The sequence below is a fragment of the Tachyglossus aculeatus genome, chromosome 6 (assembly GCF_015852505.1).
Source record: "Tachyglossus aculeatus isolate mTacAcu1 chromosome 6, mTacAcu1.pri, whole genome shotgun sequence".
Classification (NCBI taxonomy): Eukaryota; Metazoa; Chordata; class Mammalia; order Monotremata; family Tachyglossidae; genus Tachyglossus; species Tachyglossus aculeatus.
The window spans coordinates 34,626,262-34,643,185 of NC_052071.1; the positions used below are offsets into that span (position 1 = coordinate 34,626,262).

General features: G+C 47.1%; 1 protein-coding gene across 2 annotated transcripts in view; it reads right to left on the minus strand.

Annotated features, from left to right (window-relative positions):
- DOCK11 (dedicator of cytokinesis 11) overlaps positions 1–15,619 on the minus strand; it is a 164,677-nt gene extending 149,058 nt beyond the window's left edge. For both annotated transcript variants that reach the window (XM_038747890.1, XM_038747889.1), the window contains exon 1: positions 15,507–15,619. In XM_038747890.1, coding sequence (XP_038603818.1) covers positions 15,507–15,608 — 102 coding nt within the window. In that variant the 5' untranslated portion in view covers positions 15,609–15,619. The remainder of the gene's footprint in view (positions 1–15,506) is intronic.
- Positions 15,620–16,924: the final 1,305 nt, after the last annotated feature.

A 16,924-nucleotide genomic window follows, 5' to 3' on the forward strand; every position in this document is an offset into this window, starting at 1 on the left:
CACCTTTCATCCAGGCAGTTCAAAGTGCTTTATCCACATTGACTCATTAATCCTCTCAACGGTGCCAGGAAAACAAAAGGTTGAGTTTCTTACTCAAGGTCACCCACAAGCCAAGAACAGTGGAAATACGCCAAGGGTGTGCCAACCCCCAAGCTACGGGGCACCACTGGAGGGGCTTGGAACCAGGGCACTGACCGGGGGATTCCTTCAATCATATTTCATTCATTCAATCGTATTTTTTGAGCACTTACTGTGTGCAGAGCACTGTACTAAGCACTTATCCCTTTCCTCTTCTTCCACTCCCTTCTGCATCACCCTGACTTGCTCCCTTTATTCATCCTCCCTCCTGGCCCCACAGCACTTATACATATTAAATGTATTATATCATACTTATGCTTGAGAGAAGCAACTTGGCTTAGTGGAAAGAGCCGAGGCTTGAAAGTCAGAGGATGTGGGTTCTAATCCCAGCTGCACCATTTGTCTGCTGTGTGACCTTGGGCAAGCCACTTAACTTCTCTGTGCTTCAGTAACCTCATCTGTAAAATGGGGATTAAAAATGTGAGCCCAACATGGGACAACCTGATTGCCCTATACCTACCCCAGCACTTAGAACAGTGCTTGGCACATAGTAAGTGCTTAACAAATGCCATAATTAGTATTATTATTATACATATCTGCAATTTATCTCTTTGTAAATTATCTGCAATTTATCTGTTTGTTAATAAATTTATATATCTCCCCCTCTTGTCCCTAAGCTCACTGTGGGCAGGGAACGTGTCTGTCTTTTGTTATGTTGTACTCTCCCAAGTGCTCAGTACAGTGCTCTGCACACAGTAAGCCCTCAATAAATACTATTGTATGAATGAATGAATGACCCATCAGTGGCTGAGATGGAAATAACAGTGGTGGCTACACTGTGGCCCTGGTTTCCTCCGGGCCCTCGAACCCAGCCCTCCCTGAAGAACAGCGCAACGACACCCACGGCTGGTTTTAGGACTGGAAGAAGCAGAGGGTCACCCAGAGCCACCTATTTGAGAACAGCAGAAAACTTCCCAGGGTGGAGAGTAGGGGGGCCATTCACCAGGTTTTCTATGGAGACGGTCCGGTTTTCAGCTGGTCTGTCCCCTCTGTGGTAATTTTGTTTTTCCATGACCAGCCTTCCTCCAACTTGGCTCCTGCTGTCAAGTCCCATGGCTCAGAAGTGACATACACATTTACAGGGACCCAGGAGAGGAACACAACACCTCTGGAGGAAGCTGTGGACTGTAAGCTGTAAACTGTAAACTCGTTGTGGGCAGGGAAAATGTCTGTTATACTGTTATTTGTACTCTCCCAAGTGCTTAGTACAGTGCCCTGAACCCAGTAAGCACTGATGATTGATGATTGATTGACCGACCAGGGCTCCAACAACTGAGGGAAGTAGTGTGACAGAGTGGACAGAGCACAGGCCTGGGAGCCGGAAGACCTGGGTTCTAACCGGTTCTTCCACTTGTCTGCTACGTAACCTTGGCCAAGTCACTTCACTTCTTTGTGCCTCAGTTACCTCATAAGTAAAATGGGGATTAAGACTGTGAGTCCTATATGGGACAGAGATTGTGTCCAACCCAATTACCTTGTATCTACCCCAGGGCTTAGTACAGTGCCTGGCGCATAGTAAGCTTTTAACAAACACCATTATTATTACTGTTATTATTATTATGTGCTACAGAGTTCTCCAAAGACCCTATTCGTGTATGTCCTTCTGACTCAATCAATCAATCGTATTTATTGAGTGCTTACTCTGTGCAGAGCACTGTACTAAGCGCTTGGGAAGTACAAGTCGGCAACATGACATCACTTAAGCTACCAACGGAGACAGTAGAGGCAGATCTGGGATTCCTTAGTGCTGACAGCAGTGAAATTACTTACTGGATTCCATTCCTTTTTAAACAGAGGTGAATTCCTCCTTTCTCTCTCTCCTACTGTCTACCCCTCCAACCCTTGTCTCTCCCCTCAATGACTTGTTCTACGATGCGACACCAGATGGGCCTCAATCTTGTTAGCACCAGTGGCCACTTGAAGAAACACCAAGGCAGACTCCACTGAAATATGCATATTTAATCTGACTTCCTATAACAGCAACAACAACAACAAAAACCCAGCCAGGGTCAAGGATACAGTAATATGAATTCACTTGCTTGAAAGTGCCTATGGTTACACAGAATGGCTTGGATTTGGTGAGCAAATTAAATTGTATTTCTTGTATTTTCAGATTCTGAGTCACTCATCTAGAATTGGAGATCCTGGGGCATAGAAAGATTAGACCATTTGCCTAAAGACACACACATTAATGGTAGGGGTGTACAAGAAAATTCAGCACTAGGAAAACAATTTCTTAGATGACAGGCTTTTTTTTTCCCCTAGTGGTTAAAGCAATGTTTTTATTTACTTTTCTTTAATACCCTTTGAGATGACATTAAATTTTTTGCTGCCATGTTTTAGATTTATCTGGTTCAAGATCAGCTTTGCTTACTAAAAATAAATCAACAATTTTGAGAACATAAATATTTGGACACAAGCTTATGTCCTTTGAATCTAAGAACAAACCTAATTACAAACAATATATCCAGAAGTACAGACACAGGAAATAGTTTGAACAAAGCCTAAGAAACCCTTAAAGCACTATTGTCTTTATCCTTTTTTCTGTCTTTGGAACTTAAAACGCCAGTGAAAACTGGCACCTCTGGCTTTCAGGCTGGTTTTTAATAGGTCCTGTCAAGATATAAGATTGATCTTTGGAACATGTAATCAGCAGAAAACCATTTTAAATGCCTGAAAAACCTAAGTAGACTTTGAAAGCAGCCACATGCACACGTGTTACCATATATCATAGATGCCAAGCCATATTTGAACACACGAAATATGCCTAACTGAAATGGCCAAAAATGGCAGGAGGGAGGCCTTTAAGGTAGTTTTACACCAATGGCCTATATATTTTATAAATCTCTACAGTAACCTGCTTAGAATGAGGGGACAAATGGATGGTGACTACAGAATGATGACCCCCGCTTAGGATGGCACCTGGAGACTTTCCAGTACTCTACCGGTCTCGGCTAAGGGAGGGAGAGTCAAGCAGAGGCATACATAAATAAATGTATGTATTTATTTTACTTGTACATATCTATTCTATTTATTTTATTTTGTTAGTATGTTTGGTTTTGTTCTCTGTCTCCCCCTTTTAGACTGTGAGCTCACTGTTGAGTAGGGACTGTCTCTATATGTTGCCAACTTGTACTTCCCAAGAGCTTAGTACAGTGCTCTGCACACAGTAAGCGCTCAATAAATACGATTGATTGATTGATACACATTCCATTCCTAGCCTGGCCATGCCTAGCGAATGGAAGGCAGTCTACTACAAGTCAAAACTCACCTGTGCTGGGCAGCAGCGGCATGGGAGAGAACTGAGGGTGGAGACTCAAGTTTACTGCGCGGAAGAAGGCAATAGTAAACCACTTCCACATTTTGACCAAGAAAACTCTATTGATTCACTACCAGAACAATTGCAGGTGGAGGTGGGGTGTCCTGGGAGAGATGTGTCCATGGAGTCACTATGGGTTGGAGATAACTCGACAGATTGACAACCCTCCCAATATGCTTCACAGGCAGCACATGAAAAGCAAGACATAGACCACACTCCACACAATATCTGGATGGGCTCATTCATTCATTCTTTCAATCGTATTTACTGAATGCTTACTGTGTGCAGGGCACTGTACTAAGTGCTTGGGAAGTACAAGTCAGCAACATATAGAGGCGGTGCCTACCCAACAACGGGCTCAGTCTAGAAGGGGGAGACAGACAACAAAACAACACATGTAGATGGGTGTCAAAACTGTGAGAAAAAACAGAATTATAGCTATAGGCACATCATTAATAGAGTAGTAAATATGTACAAGTAAAATAAATAGAGTAATAAATCTGTATAAATATATACAAGTGCTGTGGGGGGAAGGAGGTAGGGCAGAGGGGGGGCAATAGGGAGGAGGAAAGGAAAAAGGGGGCTCAGTCTGGGAAGGCCTCCTGGAGGAGGTGAGCTCTCACTAGGGCTTTGAAGGGAGGAAGAGAGCTAGTTTGGCGGATGTGTGGAGGGAGGGCATTCCAGGCCAGGGGAAGGACGTGGGGCGGGGGTCAACGACGGGACAGGAGAGAACGAGGCCCAGTGAGGAGGTTAGCGGCGGCAGAGGAGCGGAGGGTACTGGAGAAGGACAGAAGGGAGGTGAGGTTGGAGGGGGCGAGGCGATGGAGAGCCTTGAAGCCAAGAGTGAGGAGCTTTTGCTTGATTCGTAGGTTGACAGGCAACCACTGGAGACTTTTGAGGAGGGTAGTGACACGCCCAGGGCGTTTCTGTACAAAGAAAAGCAGAGGGAGCAGTGAACAGGAGAGATAGCAGAGGCCAAAGAGGTTAGTCCAGCTTTTCAAGGGAAAAGCCACACTTCACTTGCAACTCATCTTCCAAGGGTTTGGTTGCTGGGCCACTGTCCAGTTTTCCCCCACTGACCTGACGTCACGTTATTTCCCTCGAGACTGTAAGTTCCATGGTAGGCAGGGAATGGGCCTGTTCATTAGTACATTGTAATTATAGTAATGATGGCATTTATTAAGTGCTTACTATGTGCAAAGCACTGTTCTAAGCGCTGGGGCGGTAACAAGGTGATGAGGTTGTCCCATGGGGGCTCACAGTCCTAATCCCCATTTTACAGATGAGGTAACTGAGGCACAGAGAAGTTGTGACTTGCCCAAAGTCACATAGCTGACAATTGGGGTATCCCAAGTGCTTAGTACAAGTGCTCTGCAAATGGTACGTGCTCAATAAATATGATTGAATGAATGGACAATGTCTGAAAGATGATCATCTGGTGGGCAAAAGAATTCTTCCCCCAGGCCAGGCAGATAGTAACTTCACCTTCAGTTTATTTTGTATTTGAAAAGAAGGCTTTCAGCAAAAGAAATGCAAAACTATTTCCCCATGAAATTTTAAGTAGGTTTCATACTGTGTTCTATGCATCAGTTGGAGTCTGATTCCCCTGGAGTCTAAGCTAGTCCCAGGTTTTATTCTGGGCTATGGGGTGAGTGAGCAGGAAAATGGGGTTCAGGGAAAGGAGGGCAAGAAAGATGGGAACAAAGGGGAAGGATAACAGTCAAAAGGAAAGCAAAGGGGTGTTGGAGTGACTGTGTCCAGGGTCAGTGTTGCCACTTTGGCATTTCCAGGCTGACCAGAATACCAGGGTCCAGGGGAACGGGACGTTTTAAGGAATGGAATCTACTGCAGGTGTCTGCTCCCTGCACCCCACATGTCCAAGGCCACAAAATGACTGCTTGCTCGGAAAGCAACTGCTGAGAGGGGGAGAGAGAGGACAGAAGGGAGATCTCAGTTGTACTGTACTCTCCCAAGCGCTTAGTAAAGTGCTCAGCACTTACTATACACTCAAAATATACCATAGATAGTTTGTCTCAAAGCCCTCCACTAGGGTGGCCACTGGTAGCACTAAGGGATGCCAGATCCGCCTTTGCCAACTCCGTATGCCACATAGATGACATAACACTTGTGTACATATTCATAATTCTATTTATAATTCTATTTGTTTATACTAACGATGTGCCTATAGCTACAACTCTGTTTATTTATATTGGTGCTCTTGATGCCTGTTTACTTGTGTTGATGTCTGTCTCCCTTCTCCTAGCCCATTGTGGGCAGGGATTATCTCTGTTGCTGAACTGTACTTTCCAAATGCTTGGTACAGGGCTCTGCACACAGTATGTACTCAATAAATATGACTGACAATGAATGAATACTGTAATGGAGTCTGAAGGACACATATGAAAAGGGTCTTTGTATCCACAGCATGTCAGTGGATGGAGCCCTGGTCCCCCTCCCACCCGAGTTGTTGTGGTCCTCTCCCGGGTCCCCGTAAACACAGATGTCACTTCTGAACCATGGGACTCGAAATCAGGAGCTCTGGGGGAGGAAGACTGGACTTACAGTCTCTAAACTGTAAGCTCCTTGGGGACAGAGAGCATGTCTACCAACTGTGCTATACTCAATCGATCAATTATACTTATTGAGTACTTACTGTGCGCAGAGCACTGTTTCAACTGCTTGGGGGGGTTCAATATAGACGAGTTGGGAGGCACGTTCCCTACCCACAACGAGCTTACAGTCTAGAGGGGTAGACAGACATTAATATAAATAAAACACGAATACATATGTAAGCGCTGTGGGGCTGAGGGAGGAGTGAATAAAGGAAGCAAATCCAAGTGCAAGCGTGACACAAAAAGGAGGGGGGAAAAGAGGAAACAAGGACTTAGAGAAGGCCTCTTGCAGGAGATGTGCTTTGAATAAGAATTTGAAGGTGGGGAGAGTGATTGTCAGACACGAAGAGGGAGGAAGTTTCAGGCCAGAGGCAGGTTGTGGGTGAGAGGTCAGAGGTGAGGTAGATGAGATCGAGATACAGTGAGAAGGTTGCCATTAGAGGAGAGAAGTGTGCGGGCTGAATTGTAGTAGGAATTCTGCAAGCTAAGGTAAGAGAGGGACAAGGTGACTGAGTGCTTTTAAAGTCAATGGTAAGGAGCTCCCAAGTGCTTAGTACAGCGCTGTGCACATAGTAAGCACTCAATAAATCTGAATGATTGATTGACCTTGAGAGAGAAAATTACCAGACAGGGAACTGACCAGACTGTACATTTAAAAACCAAAGAAATGCCACCCTACTCTCCACCCTGGAAGTTTTCTGCTGTTCTCAGGGAGGGACAGGTCCATCAGATAGGTGGCCTTGGGGGACCCTCTGCATCTCCCTGTCCTAAAGCCAACTCTGGGTGTAGATATGTATGGTTGTACAGGATTGGAAATATTTCCATCTACTCCTTCAACTGAAACCTCTATTTCTTTCTGTTAATGCTTTTTAAAAGGAGCAAGAAACTCCTGAAGTATGACAACTGAACTCTTGAAGTATAAAGGGAAAAGATGTACACGTCATTCTTTCTGGACATCGTAGTATGCTTTAGAGAATGGAAACACAGAGTTAGAAAAACAAATCCAGCTGACTCACTAGACCACATTCCCAGATTTTTACATATAATTATTTTGTCACGCTGTCCTGATTTTATTTTGGCCAGTTAAATTCTCATTAGCCTGGACTATATTCACCACTTCCCCCCTCTTCAGATCCAAAACTCGTCCATGGTTCTCATCACCAACCCGTCCCTCTTCCCTCTCCCAACTTCCCCCTCCCCAAACCATCTTACCTGTAGCAATTCCTCTCAGAGCAGCTTCACACAAAGATTCCCATGAAAACCAAACAGAGGAGTAGCTAATACTGGATTTCACCTAGATTTCCTGTCTGATTTCCTTTAGACTAGTTTTAAGGGCCAGTCCTCGTTTTCATGACCGGTCTAATAGGAAAAAAGCAATGTTTCGGGAGCCAGGAATTATAAATTCCACTCTTGGCTCTGTCACTGTCTATGGGACTTTGGGCAAACCACTTAATCACAGGAAGCAGCTTGGCTTGGTGGAAAGAGCATGGGCCCAGGAGTCAGTGGACCTGGATTCTAATCTTGGCTCTGGCACTTTTCTGCTCTGTGACCTCGGGCAAGTCACTTAACTTCTCTGGGCCTCAGTTACCTCATCTGTAAAATGGGGACTAGGATTGTGAACCCCATGTAGGACATGGACTGGGTACAACCTGATTATTTTGTCACTTCCCCAGCACCTAGTATAGTACCTGGCACATAGGAAGCACTTAAATACCATTAAAAAAATCTCTGTGCCTCGGTTTCCCCACCTGTACAATAGGGATAGCTATTGAGAGAACAAATGAGTTTGAATATGAAAGCACTTTATACTCTTTAGACAAAAGACCTGATATGAATACAATATATCATTTTTAAAGTACAGTTGATAAATTCCCTGTATTACAAAATACTTGGCTAAGTCATAAAGGCATTCTATTTGAGAGAACGTGAAGGCTGTTGTTCACATTATTTCTCACTCCCTACGGATGACAGAGATTAACAGTAGAACAATGAGAAAAACAGGTATGATGAAAATTTTACTTCCAGAACAATCTAAGACATGGTCCAATTCTAACTGCTTTAAAGGTAAAAGATACATTATTTCCCGGGAGGATAACCCTGAAACACAATAAAGATAAAGAGATTAGGGATTGGAGGAAATCATTAAGGATAAATTCAGACATTAGCTTCGGCACACATATCGTCCTTGCTAGGTTGCGCCTATACAACAGAAAGCATGCAAATATGGAAAAATAGTTGGCATTTTGACCATGTTTTTGAGGACTGTGTCATTCTGAAACAGAATTAAGCTAAATTTAAAGAATTGTGCAAATGGGGGGTGCTGGAAATTTGTAAAGGCATCATTCCCAATTAAATTTATTCTGCCACCAGTGAGCCGCCACTGAATAGCACAAACATGTCTTTAACCCACATTTCAACCTTACCGCTTTCTACCCTGAGGAATTTCTGAAAAGCAAATGCAAGAAAAGGCATAATCTCAGAGCGAGATAGGGCCATTTTCAAACTTCTGAAGGTGTTTGGAGGATTAATAAATGAATGCTAGGAAGCGTTCTGAAGGGCAGAACAATGGAATGGTAATTACGGCTGATTCTTCCAGCCCAGCTCACCCGTATACCAAGGACAATGGTAGAACCCCTCTGAGTTGCTCAGCAAACACTGTTCCTCATCAAGCGGGGAGAAAAATCGGGGGTGGGAGGATAAAAGCCAGTGTTTCACCGTCGTGCAGCTTCCCCCCTCTCCTCTACCATGTGATAGACACTCTCCATTGAAGCCAGCCTTCTCTCCTCCCTGTCTCCATGCCTCTCAGCCTCCTATACTCTCTCTCCGGCTCTGCCTCAAGGGAAGAAATGCCAAGAGCCCAACCTGAAATCCCCTAGGCCTCTGGGGAGACACTCGTTCACCAAAAGATTTTGTCTCCTCAAACCAGCCATAAAGGTTGGGAAAATGAAAAGCAAGAAACACACCCCCAGAGAGAGATTTCGCCCGACAGTCCTTCAGATTTCATTTAGTTTTCCGACAAGGAGACTAGAGCAATAATCCCTGTGTGTCCTTGTGGTTTATAATCTCCTTTTAGCAGACGGCTTTCCCCTCCTGAGCCACTGTGGCAGAATGAAGACCTGGCCTTCTGTCAAAGACCCTGTCCTGCCCTACGGCCCAGGTTGAGGCAAGGCAACCGCACTGAGTGCCTCATCTGAGAGGAAAAAACACCTTATTACAAAAGAGCCACAGTTACATTGCAGTAGGGTATGGCTTGGATGAAGAGAAAAAAGAAAACTCTTTGGCCAGGAAACCATAACTGAAAGGGTCCTCTCCCAACCCTGGCCAGTACCTGAACCCCAAACCAGGCCCAGAACCCAGGAAGAGCTGCTCTGAAGCCAAAGCTTCCATGCCACTGCTGTCCTCACAGACCAGACTGGTTTTCTGGCACCTGACACCCCAGTCCATGGCAGCCACCCAGGACTCCCAAAACTCAGTGCTGGGGGGCCAGATTCACCCCATTCAAGAACACGCACTCCTCAGTAGGGTTGCCAGTCTTTCAGTTTTATACCTGATAGTCTGGTTTTCAGCTGGTCTGGTCCCTGATCGCTAAAGATCTGGAACCAGGTGTCTTCATACCCTGCATCTTTATTTGCAGTGGTCAGCGTCCTGCTGCCAAGACCCAGAGCTCGGTAGTGGTCCCCATACGCACGGGGACTAGGGAGCAGGTGGTGGCATCAGGCTTCCCGACAGAGAAATGCTCAAGGTTTGAGCAGACTTCTGCCAAATGGACCACATGACATCAATCAATGGTATTTACTGTGTGCAGAGCACTGTACTATGCGCTTGGGAAAGTACACTATAACAGACCTGAAACACATGTTCCCAGCCCAAAAGGAGCTCTTCCTTTACCCTGTGTGCCCAGCATGTGTGTCGTGTCCATCTGGGTGACCGGTACCTGTGAGGCTTGTCAATGGTCACCCTACCCTTAAGGCTTACGAGAAACTTCAGCCAGCTCTGGGCAAAGACAGCTCAGATAGGGGATACCCTGGACCACAAAGGGTGGGAAAAGTATCCTAGCTCCTTAAAATCCTGTGGCTGCTTTGTGGGTAGGGAACATACCCACTGTACGCTCCCAAGCGCTCAGTACAGAATTCTACATACAGTAAGCGCTCAGTATATACCAATGATTGATTGAGTGCCGCCACCTCTTGTTTTTCACCAAACCAATTAAATTGGGCAGCATGTGTCAGGAGGAAAATACCTGTGACTTGAACTGGGACTCCTTCGGGTTACACCCAGGAGTTTTCTGTGCCACTCTAAGATGTTCAGGTCTAATTAAACAAAGGCTTTGCGTTTCTCAACACCTATTTCTTAAAATAATTTCCTCTATTTCAAAAGTGTCTTTGGCCTATTACCTTTCCAAAGATTCTCCAGAGCCCTGAGAAGCCTCCCTTCTGACACACTTCCAGAAGTCGTCAATGGAGACTTTGACACTGCTCTTTATTTACATTAGGATAAACAGAAAAATTAATTTAGCAGGTATAATCTAAACTCTTCTTCTCTCTCTCAGCCAATCGTATTTATTGAGTGTTTACTGTGTGCAGAGCACTGTACTAAGCACTTAGGAGGGTACAATAAAACAATATAACAGAAACATTCCCTACCCACAATGAGCTAGTTTATGAACCTATTAGGTTATTAGTAGTAGCAGGAAGAAGAAGAAAGAAGAAAGAATTGTGGTATTTGTGAAGTGCTTATTATGTGCCAGGCAGTTTACTAAGCACTGGGGCCGATACAGGCATATCAGGTTGGACACAGTCCCTGTTCCACAGTGGGGCTCAGGGCTCACCATCTTAATCCCCATTTTACAGATGAGGGAACTGAGGCACAGGGAAGTTAAGTGACTTGCCCAAAGTCACACAGCAGACAAGTGGTAGAGCCGGGATAAGGATTCAGATTATTTTCCAAGTTTTATGACCATCCTGACCGATGGAATACTAACAACCTGGTAAACTACACTGTGGAAATTACACATTGAAAAATGATTCAAGAACACTTACTTTGTGTTGGGCAAACACCCCTTCCTGCCTTACCCTTAAACCTTTCTCAATTCACATCTCTAATGGGCCTGAAAACAAACACTGGAGTCTTTAGCCTCTGGGTCAGTAGCTAAAACCAAAACTTAGTCCTCAGAGAACTCTGGGGATTACAGGTTATGTTATGTGTTAGCTTAAAGCAAACACAACTGACATCTAGGACCATGTGTGCTTTATAGAATGTAAATGTATAGAATATGTTAGCATACTAAATTAACCTGGAAAACCATGAAATTCCCTCCTTATCTTTTGCTTTTTGTGCTTTGAGTAATAATAATAATAATACTATGTGCCAAGCACTGTATTAGGCACTATTGTATTAGGCAATAGAAGATAATTAGGGCAAACACAATCCCAATCCAACATTGGACTTAAAGTCTAGGAGGGAGGGAGAATAGATATTTTACCATTTTACAGATGAAGAAACTGCGGCACGGAGAAGTTAAGTGATATGCCCAAGATCACACAGCAGGCAAGTGGCAGAGCCGAAATTAGAACCCAGGTCCCCTGATTCCCAGGCGCGTGCTCTTTCCACTGAATGACCTGACAGTAGTCCTGTCCATATAATTATTACTGGGTTTATCTTGCACACTAATATGCTTAGTTCTCCCGTTATATAGGTGGGTTTTACATTGCTGGTTAATCCCATGCTAGAGAAAACGCACGTTATCACATGTGCACCTTTGACCGACGCCACACTACGTACACGACCATGTCTTCCAACATTACAATTCCATTACATCCAGAGATGCACTGTCAGAAGAATGTTTCCTAATAGCGAATTTCAAAATGACAGCAGCTATTAGAACATCTCCACAGACCTTGCAAATACTAAAAATTCAAAGATTCAATACACTCTAAGTGTGTTTATGATCACAATTCATTCCTAGGCACAGTCATAATAATAATAAAATTGTGATATTTCTTAAGCACTCGTGAGTCAAGTGCTATGCTGATCAGCGAGTGAGATTAGTCACTCTCCCTGTCCCATATGGGTTTCACAATCTAAGATGCAAAATTGAAGCACAGAGAAGTTAAGTGACTTGCCCAAGACCACACAGCAGGCCAAGGCCGAGTTGGGACTAGAACCCAGATCTCCTGACTCCTGTTCCAATGCTCTTTTCTTTAGGGCCTCATTATCTTCCCCATATACACACTACCCTGGAATAACATTTTTGGTCTGGAGAAACACCAGAAAGACATTTTAAATTATTATTTTCACAATCCCAAGTCTGACCAAGAACACTGGTACATTAATTTTAATCAATGATACTTACTGAGTACTTACTGTTGTGCGGAGCACTGTTCTAAGCATTCATTCATTCAATCGTACTTATTGAGCGCTTACTGTGTGCAGAGCACTGTACTAAGCACTTGGAAAGTACAATTCAGCAACAGAGACAATCCCTGATCCTAAGCACTAGGGAGAGTACCATACACAGTTCCCTGTGACCTGTTCCCTGCCCACAGTGAGTTTACAGTTTGGAGGAGGAGATTTGGGATATGAATTCAAACCCTGATAAATCACAACAGAGGAAAAACTGGTCCTCACTTTCTAATCTTTTGCCATTTGTATCTTCCTCCCCTTCTCCCCCGAGTGGAGAAGGCCCTTCTCATAAAACTGACACAGATTACCTCTGCTCAAATGAGAGAAGTGTCTTGCCTGAGCAGACTGGGAAACCTTGAGGTCAAGGAGGGCCATGTGAAAGTTTCCAATACTGTATGTTAAGGTATCTTGTATGCGCCCAAACTATTAACTGAAAGTAAACATGTTAGAACCAATTTCAAAAAAGAGGGAGGAAATGCTCTCTGAGGCAACTCCATTGCAAGAACATAAAAGGTCTGTCTTGACACCCCAAATGTCCAAACTAGATAAGACGATCTTCTTTAAAGTACCTTTGCTTCGCACAGCTCTGGCTGTTAAAGATCAGATTTCTATCTCAAAGCTAAAGATTCTGGCTTTGACCTTCACCAAGGACTCCCGCATGTCAACTTTCTCTGTGTGAGCTCACATCAGGCCTGTAACTTTAACGTTGGATTTTTGTTGAATCTAAAAGATCAATATACAAACCACCCTTAGGACACGATCACTATGCAATGAAGTCGTCTTTCCATTTGACACATGCTGCTTTTAACAAGTAGCACCAGCTGGGTACAAGCTAACCCCTGAACATCCAGCAAACCCCCCCCCCCCAACACACACACACACACCCCACCAAAAGATAAATGGCTAGGGAAAAAAATAAGAATATTCAAACAAATGCTTACTCTGTTCGGAGCACGTTCCTAATAAACACTACGACTGCTACTACTGCTTAATTCAGGTGTCTGTCTAGCGGGGAGAAGACGCTAAAAACCACGCGAGGAAAATTGTTATGGGGAGAGCTCACTGTGGGCAGGGAACTCAGTAGGAGGGAGAACGGGTATTGGATTCCAATTTGATAGTACAGTGCTCTGTACGCAGTAAGCGCTCAGTAAATACGATCGAATGAATGGACAGGGAAACTGAGGTACCGACAAGGAAACTGAGGTACCGACAAGCAAAATGACTTGCTCAAGGTATCACAGCAGTCAAGCGGCTGAGGGAGTCCAGGTCCCCTGCCTCTCGGGCTTGGCCTGTTTCCACTAGCTTATCATTTTGTATTGGGAAATAATAATATTTTTTTTGGTATTAAGCACTTACTATGTGCCAGGCACTGTTTTGACACCTGTCTACATGTTTTGTTTTGTTGTCTATCTCCCCCTTGCAGACTGTGAGCCTGTTGTTGGGTAGGGACCGTCTCTATACGTTGCCGATTTGTACTTCCCAAGCGCTTAATACAGTGCTCTGCACACAGTAAGCGCTCAATAAATACGATTGAATGAATGAATGAATCTCCCGACTGTTATACTGTCCTCTCCCAGGCGCTTAGTACAGTGTTCTGCCCACAGTAAGCAGTGTGGCCTAGTGGCAAGAGCAAGGGAGTCAGAGGATGGGGGTTCTAATCCTGTCTCCGCCACTTGTCTGCTGCGTGACCTTGGGCAAGTCACTTCACTTCTCTGGGCCTCAGTTCCCTCATCTGGAAAATGGGGATTAAGACTGTAAGCCCCACGTGGTACAACCTAGTTATCTACACTGATGGTACTGATGCCTGTTTACTTGTTTTGTTTTATTGTCTATCTCCCCTTTCTAGACTGTGAGCCCGTCGTTGGGTAGGGACCGTCTCTGTTGCCGACTTGGACTTCCCGAGCGCTTAGCACAGTGCTCTGCACGCGGTAAACGGTCAATACTACCGAATGAATGAATGAACCCGGCGCTTGGAAGGGGGCTTGGCACATTGTAAGCGTTTAACAAATACCATGATTAGTAGTAGTAGCCCGTGGTTGGGGAGGGGCCGTCTCTATCTGTGGCCGAATTGTTCTTCCCAAGCGCTTAGTCAATCAATCAATCAATCAATCGTATTTATTGAGCGCTTACTGTGTGCAGAGCACTGGACTAAGCGCTTGGGAAGTACAACTTGGCAACACACAGAGACAGTCCCTACCCAACAGTGGGCTCACAGTCTAGAAGACACAGTCTAGAAGTCTAGTCCAGTGGTCTGCATCATCATCATCAATCGTATTTATTGAGCGCTGTGTGCACAGCACTGTACTAAGCGCTTGGGAAGTCCAAGTTGGCAACATATAGAGACAGTCCCTACCCAACAGTGGGCTCACAGTCTAAAAGCGGGAGACGGAGAACAAAACCATACTAACAAAATAAAATAAATAGAATAGATATGTACAAGTAAAATAAATAGAGTAACAAATGAGTCAGCGCTCAATAAATAGGATTGAATGAATGAGTGGGTAGTAGTAGTAGTAGTAGTGAGCGTTCAATAAATACGATGGGTTGACTGATTGGGAGGAAAGGGCTCGGCAGCAAGGGGTGTAAGGGGGGGAAAGGGTGCCTGCCAGGGGGCCTGGGTGCCCTGCCCCTGTTCGGGGCTCGGGGGGTGTCCTCGGCTGCGCCCCTCGCCCCCTCGCCCCCTGCCAACTTGTACTGCCAACTTGTCCTTCCCAAGCGCTTAGTCCAGTGCTCTGCACACAGTAAGCGCTCAATCAATACGATTGATTGGGCCGGGGCAGGAGGCGGTGGGCTGGCTGGGGCTGGGTGCGGTTCTCCTCCGTCTTTCTCAAGAACAACAAAAGGGTTCCCGCATCTTTCCTGCCTCCGGAGGAGGAGGAGGAGGAGGAGGAGGGCAGCCGCTGGGCAGCGGCCGGGGCGACGCGGGCGGATGCGTGGCGGTGAGGCTGGGGCCCCCGGCCCTCGGGCCCTCCGTCCGGCCCTCCCTCCGTCCCTCCGGCCCTCCGTGCCCCCCACGGGCCCTGCCCCGGACTGACCAGGATGCCGGAGCCCCTCACGGCCTCGGACACGCTCTGGCGGAGCTCGGCCGCCGTGCCCGGCTTGCTGAGCCGCTTGGTGAACTTGCGCACTTCGGCCATGCCGGCGGGTGCCCCCCTGCTCACGGCCCCCCGGGCACGGTCCCCGGGGCACGGTCCTCGGGGCACGGTCCTCGGGGCACGGCCCCCCGGGCACGGTCCTCGGGGCACGGCTGCTCCCAGGCGGAGTGGCCCCCGGGCCGTTCAGCGGCTGCCGCCCCGCCCCGCCCCGAGGACCCCACCCACCAACCCGGGGCGGGGCCGCCGCCGCCGCCTTCCTCCTCCCTCCCTCTCCCTCCTCCTCCTCCTTCCCTCTCCCTCCCCCTCCTCCTTCCCTCTCCCTTCAACTCTACCATCGTCCCTTGTCCCTCTTCTCCCTCCTCCTCCCTCTCCCTCTTCTCTCCTCCTCACTCCTCCTCCCTCTCACTCCTCCTCCCCATCCTCCCTTTCCCTCCTCCCTCTTCTCTCCTCTTCCCTCCTCCTCCCTCCCCCTCCTCTTCTCCTCCTCCCTCCTCCCCCTCCCTCTTCCTCATCCTCGCTCTCCCTCCTCCCTCTCCCTCCTCCCTCTCCCCCCCTCTCCCTCCTCCCTTTCCCTCCTCCTCCTCCCTCTTCTCACTCCTCCTCCTCCCTCTCCTTCTTCCCTCCTCTCCTCCTCCCTCCTCCGGCTCCCTCTCTTCTCCTCCTCCCTCTCCCCTACTCCTCCTCCCCATCCTCCCTTTCCCTCCTCCCTCTCCCTCCTTCTCCTCCCTCTCCCTCTCCTCTCCTCACTCCTCCCCCTCCCCCCCCCTCCCTCCCCCTCCTCCTTCCCTCTCCCCCAACTCCACCATCCTCCCTTATCCCTCTTCTCTCCTCCTCCCTCTCCCTCCTCCTCCTCACTCCTTCTCCTCCCTCTCACTCTTCCGCCCCATCCTCCCCTTCCCTCCTCCCTCTCCTCCTCCTCCCTTTCCCCCTCCCTCTCCCTCTTCTCTCCTCCTCACTCCTCCTCCCTCTCCTTCTCCTCCCCATCCTCCCTTTCCCTCCTCCTCCTCCTCATCCTCCCTTTCCCTCCTCCCTCTCCCTCCTCTCCTCCTCCCTCTCTTCTCCTTCTCCCTCTCCCCTCTTCCTCCTCCCCATTCTCCCTTTCCCTCCTCCCTCTCCCTCCTTCTCCTCCCTCTCCCTCTTCTCTCCTCACTCCTCCTCCCTCCTCATCTCTCCTCCTCCTCCCTCTTCTCTCCTCCTCACTCCTCCCTCTCCCTCCTCTCCTCCTCCTCCCTCTCCCTTCTCCCTCTCCCTTCTCCTCCTCCCTCTCCCTTCTCCTCCTCCCTCTCCCTCTTCCCTCCTGTTCCCCATCCTCCCTTTCCCTCCTCCCTCTCCCCCCTTCTCCTCCCTCTCCCTCTCCC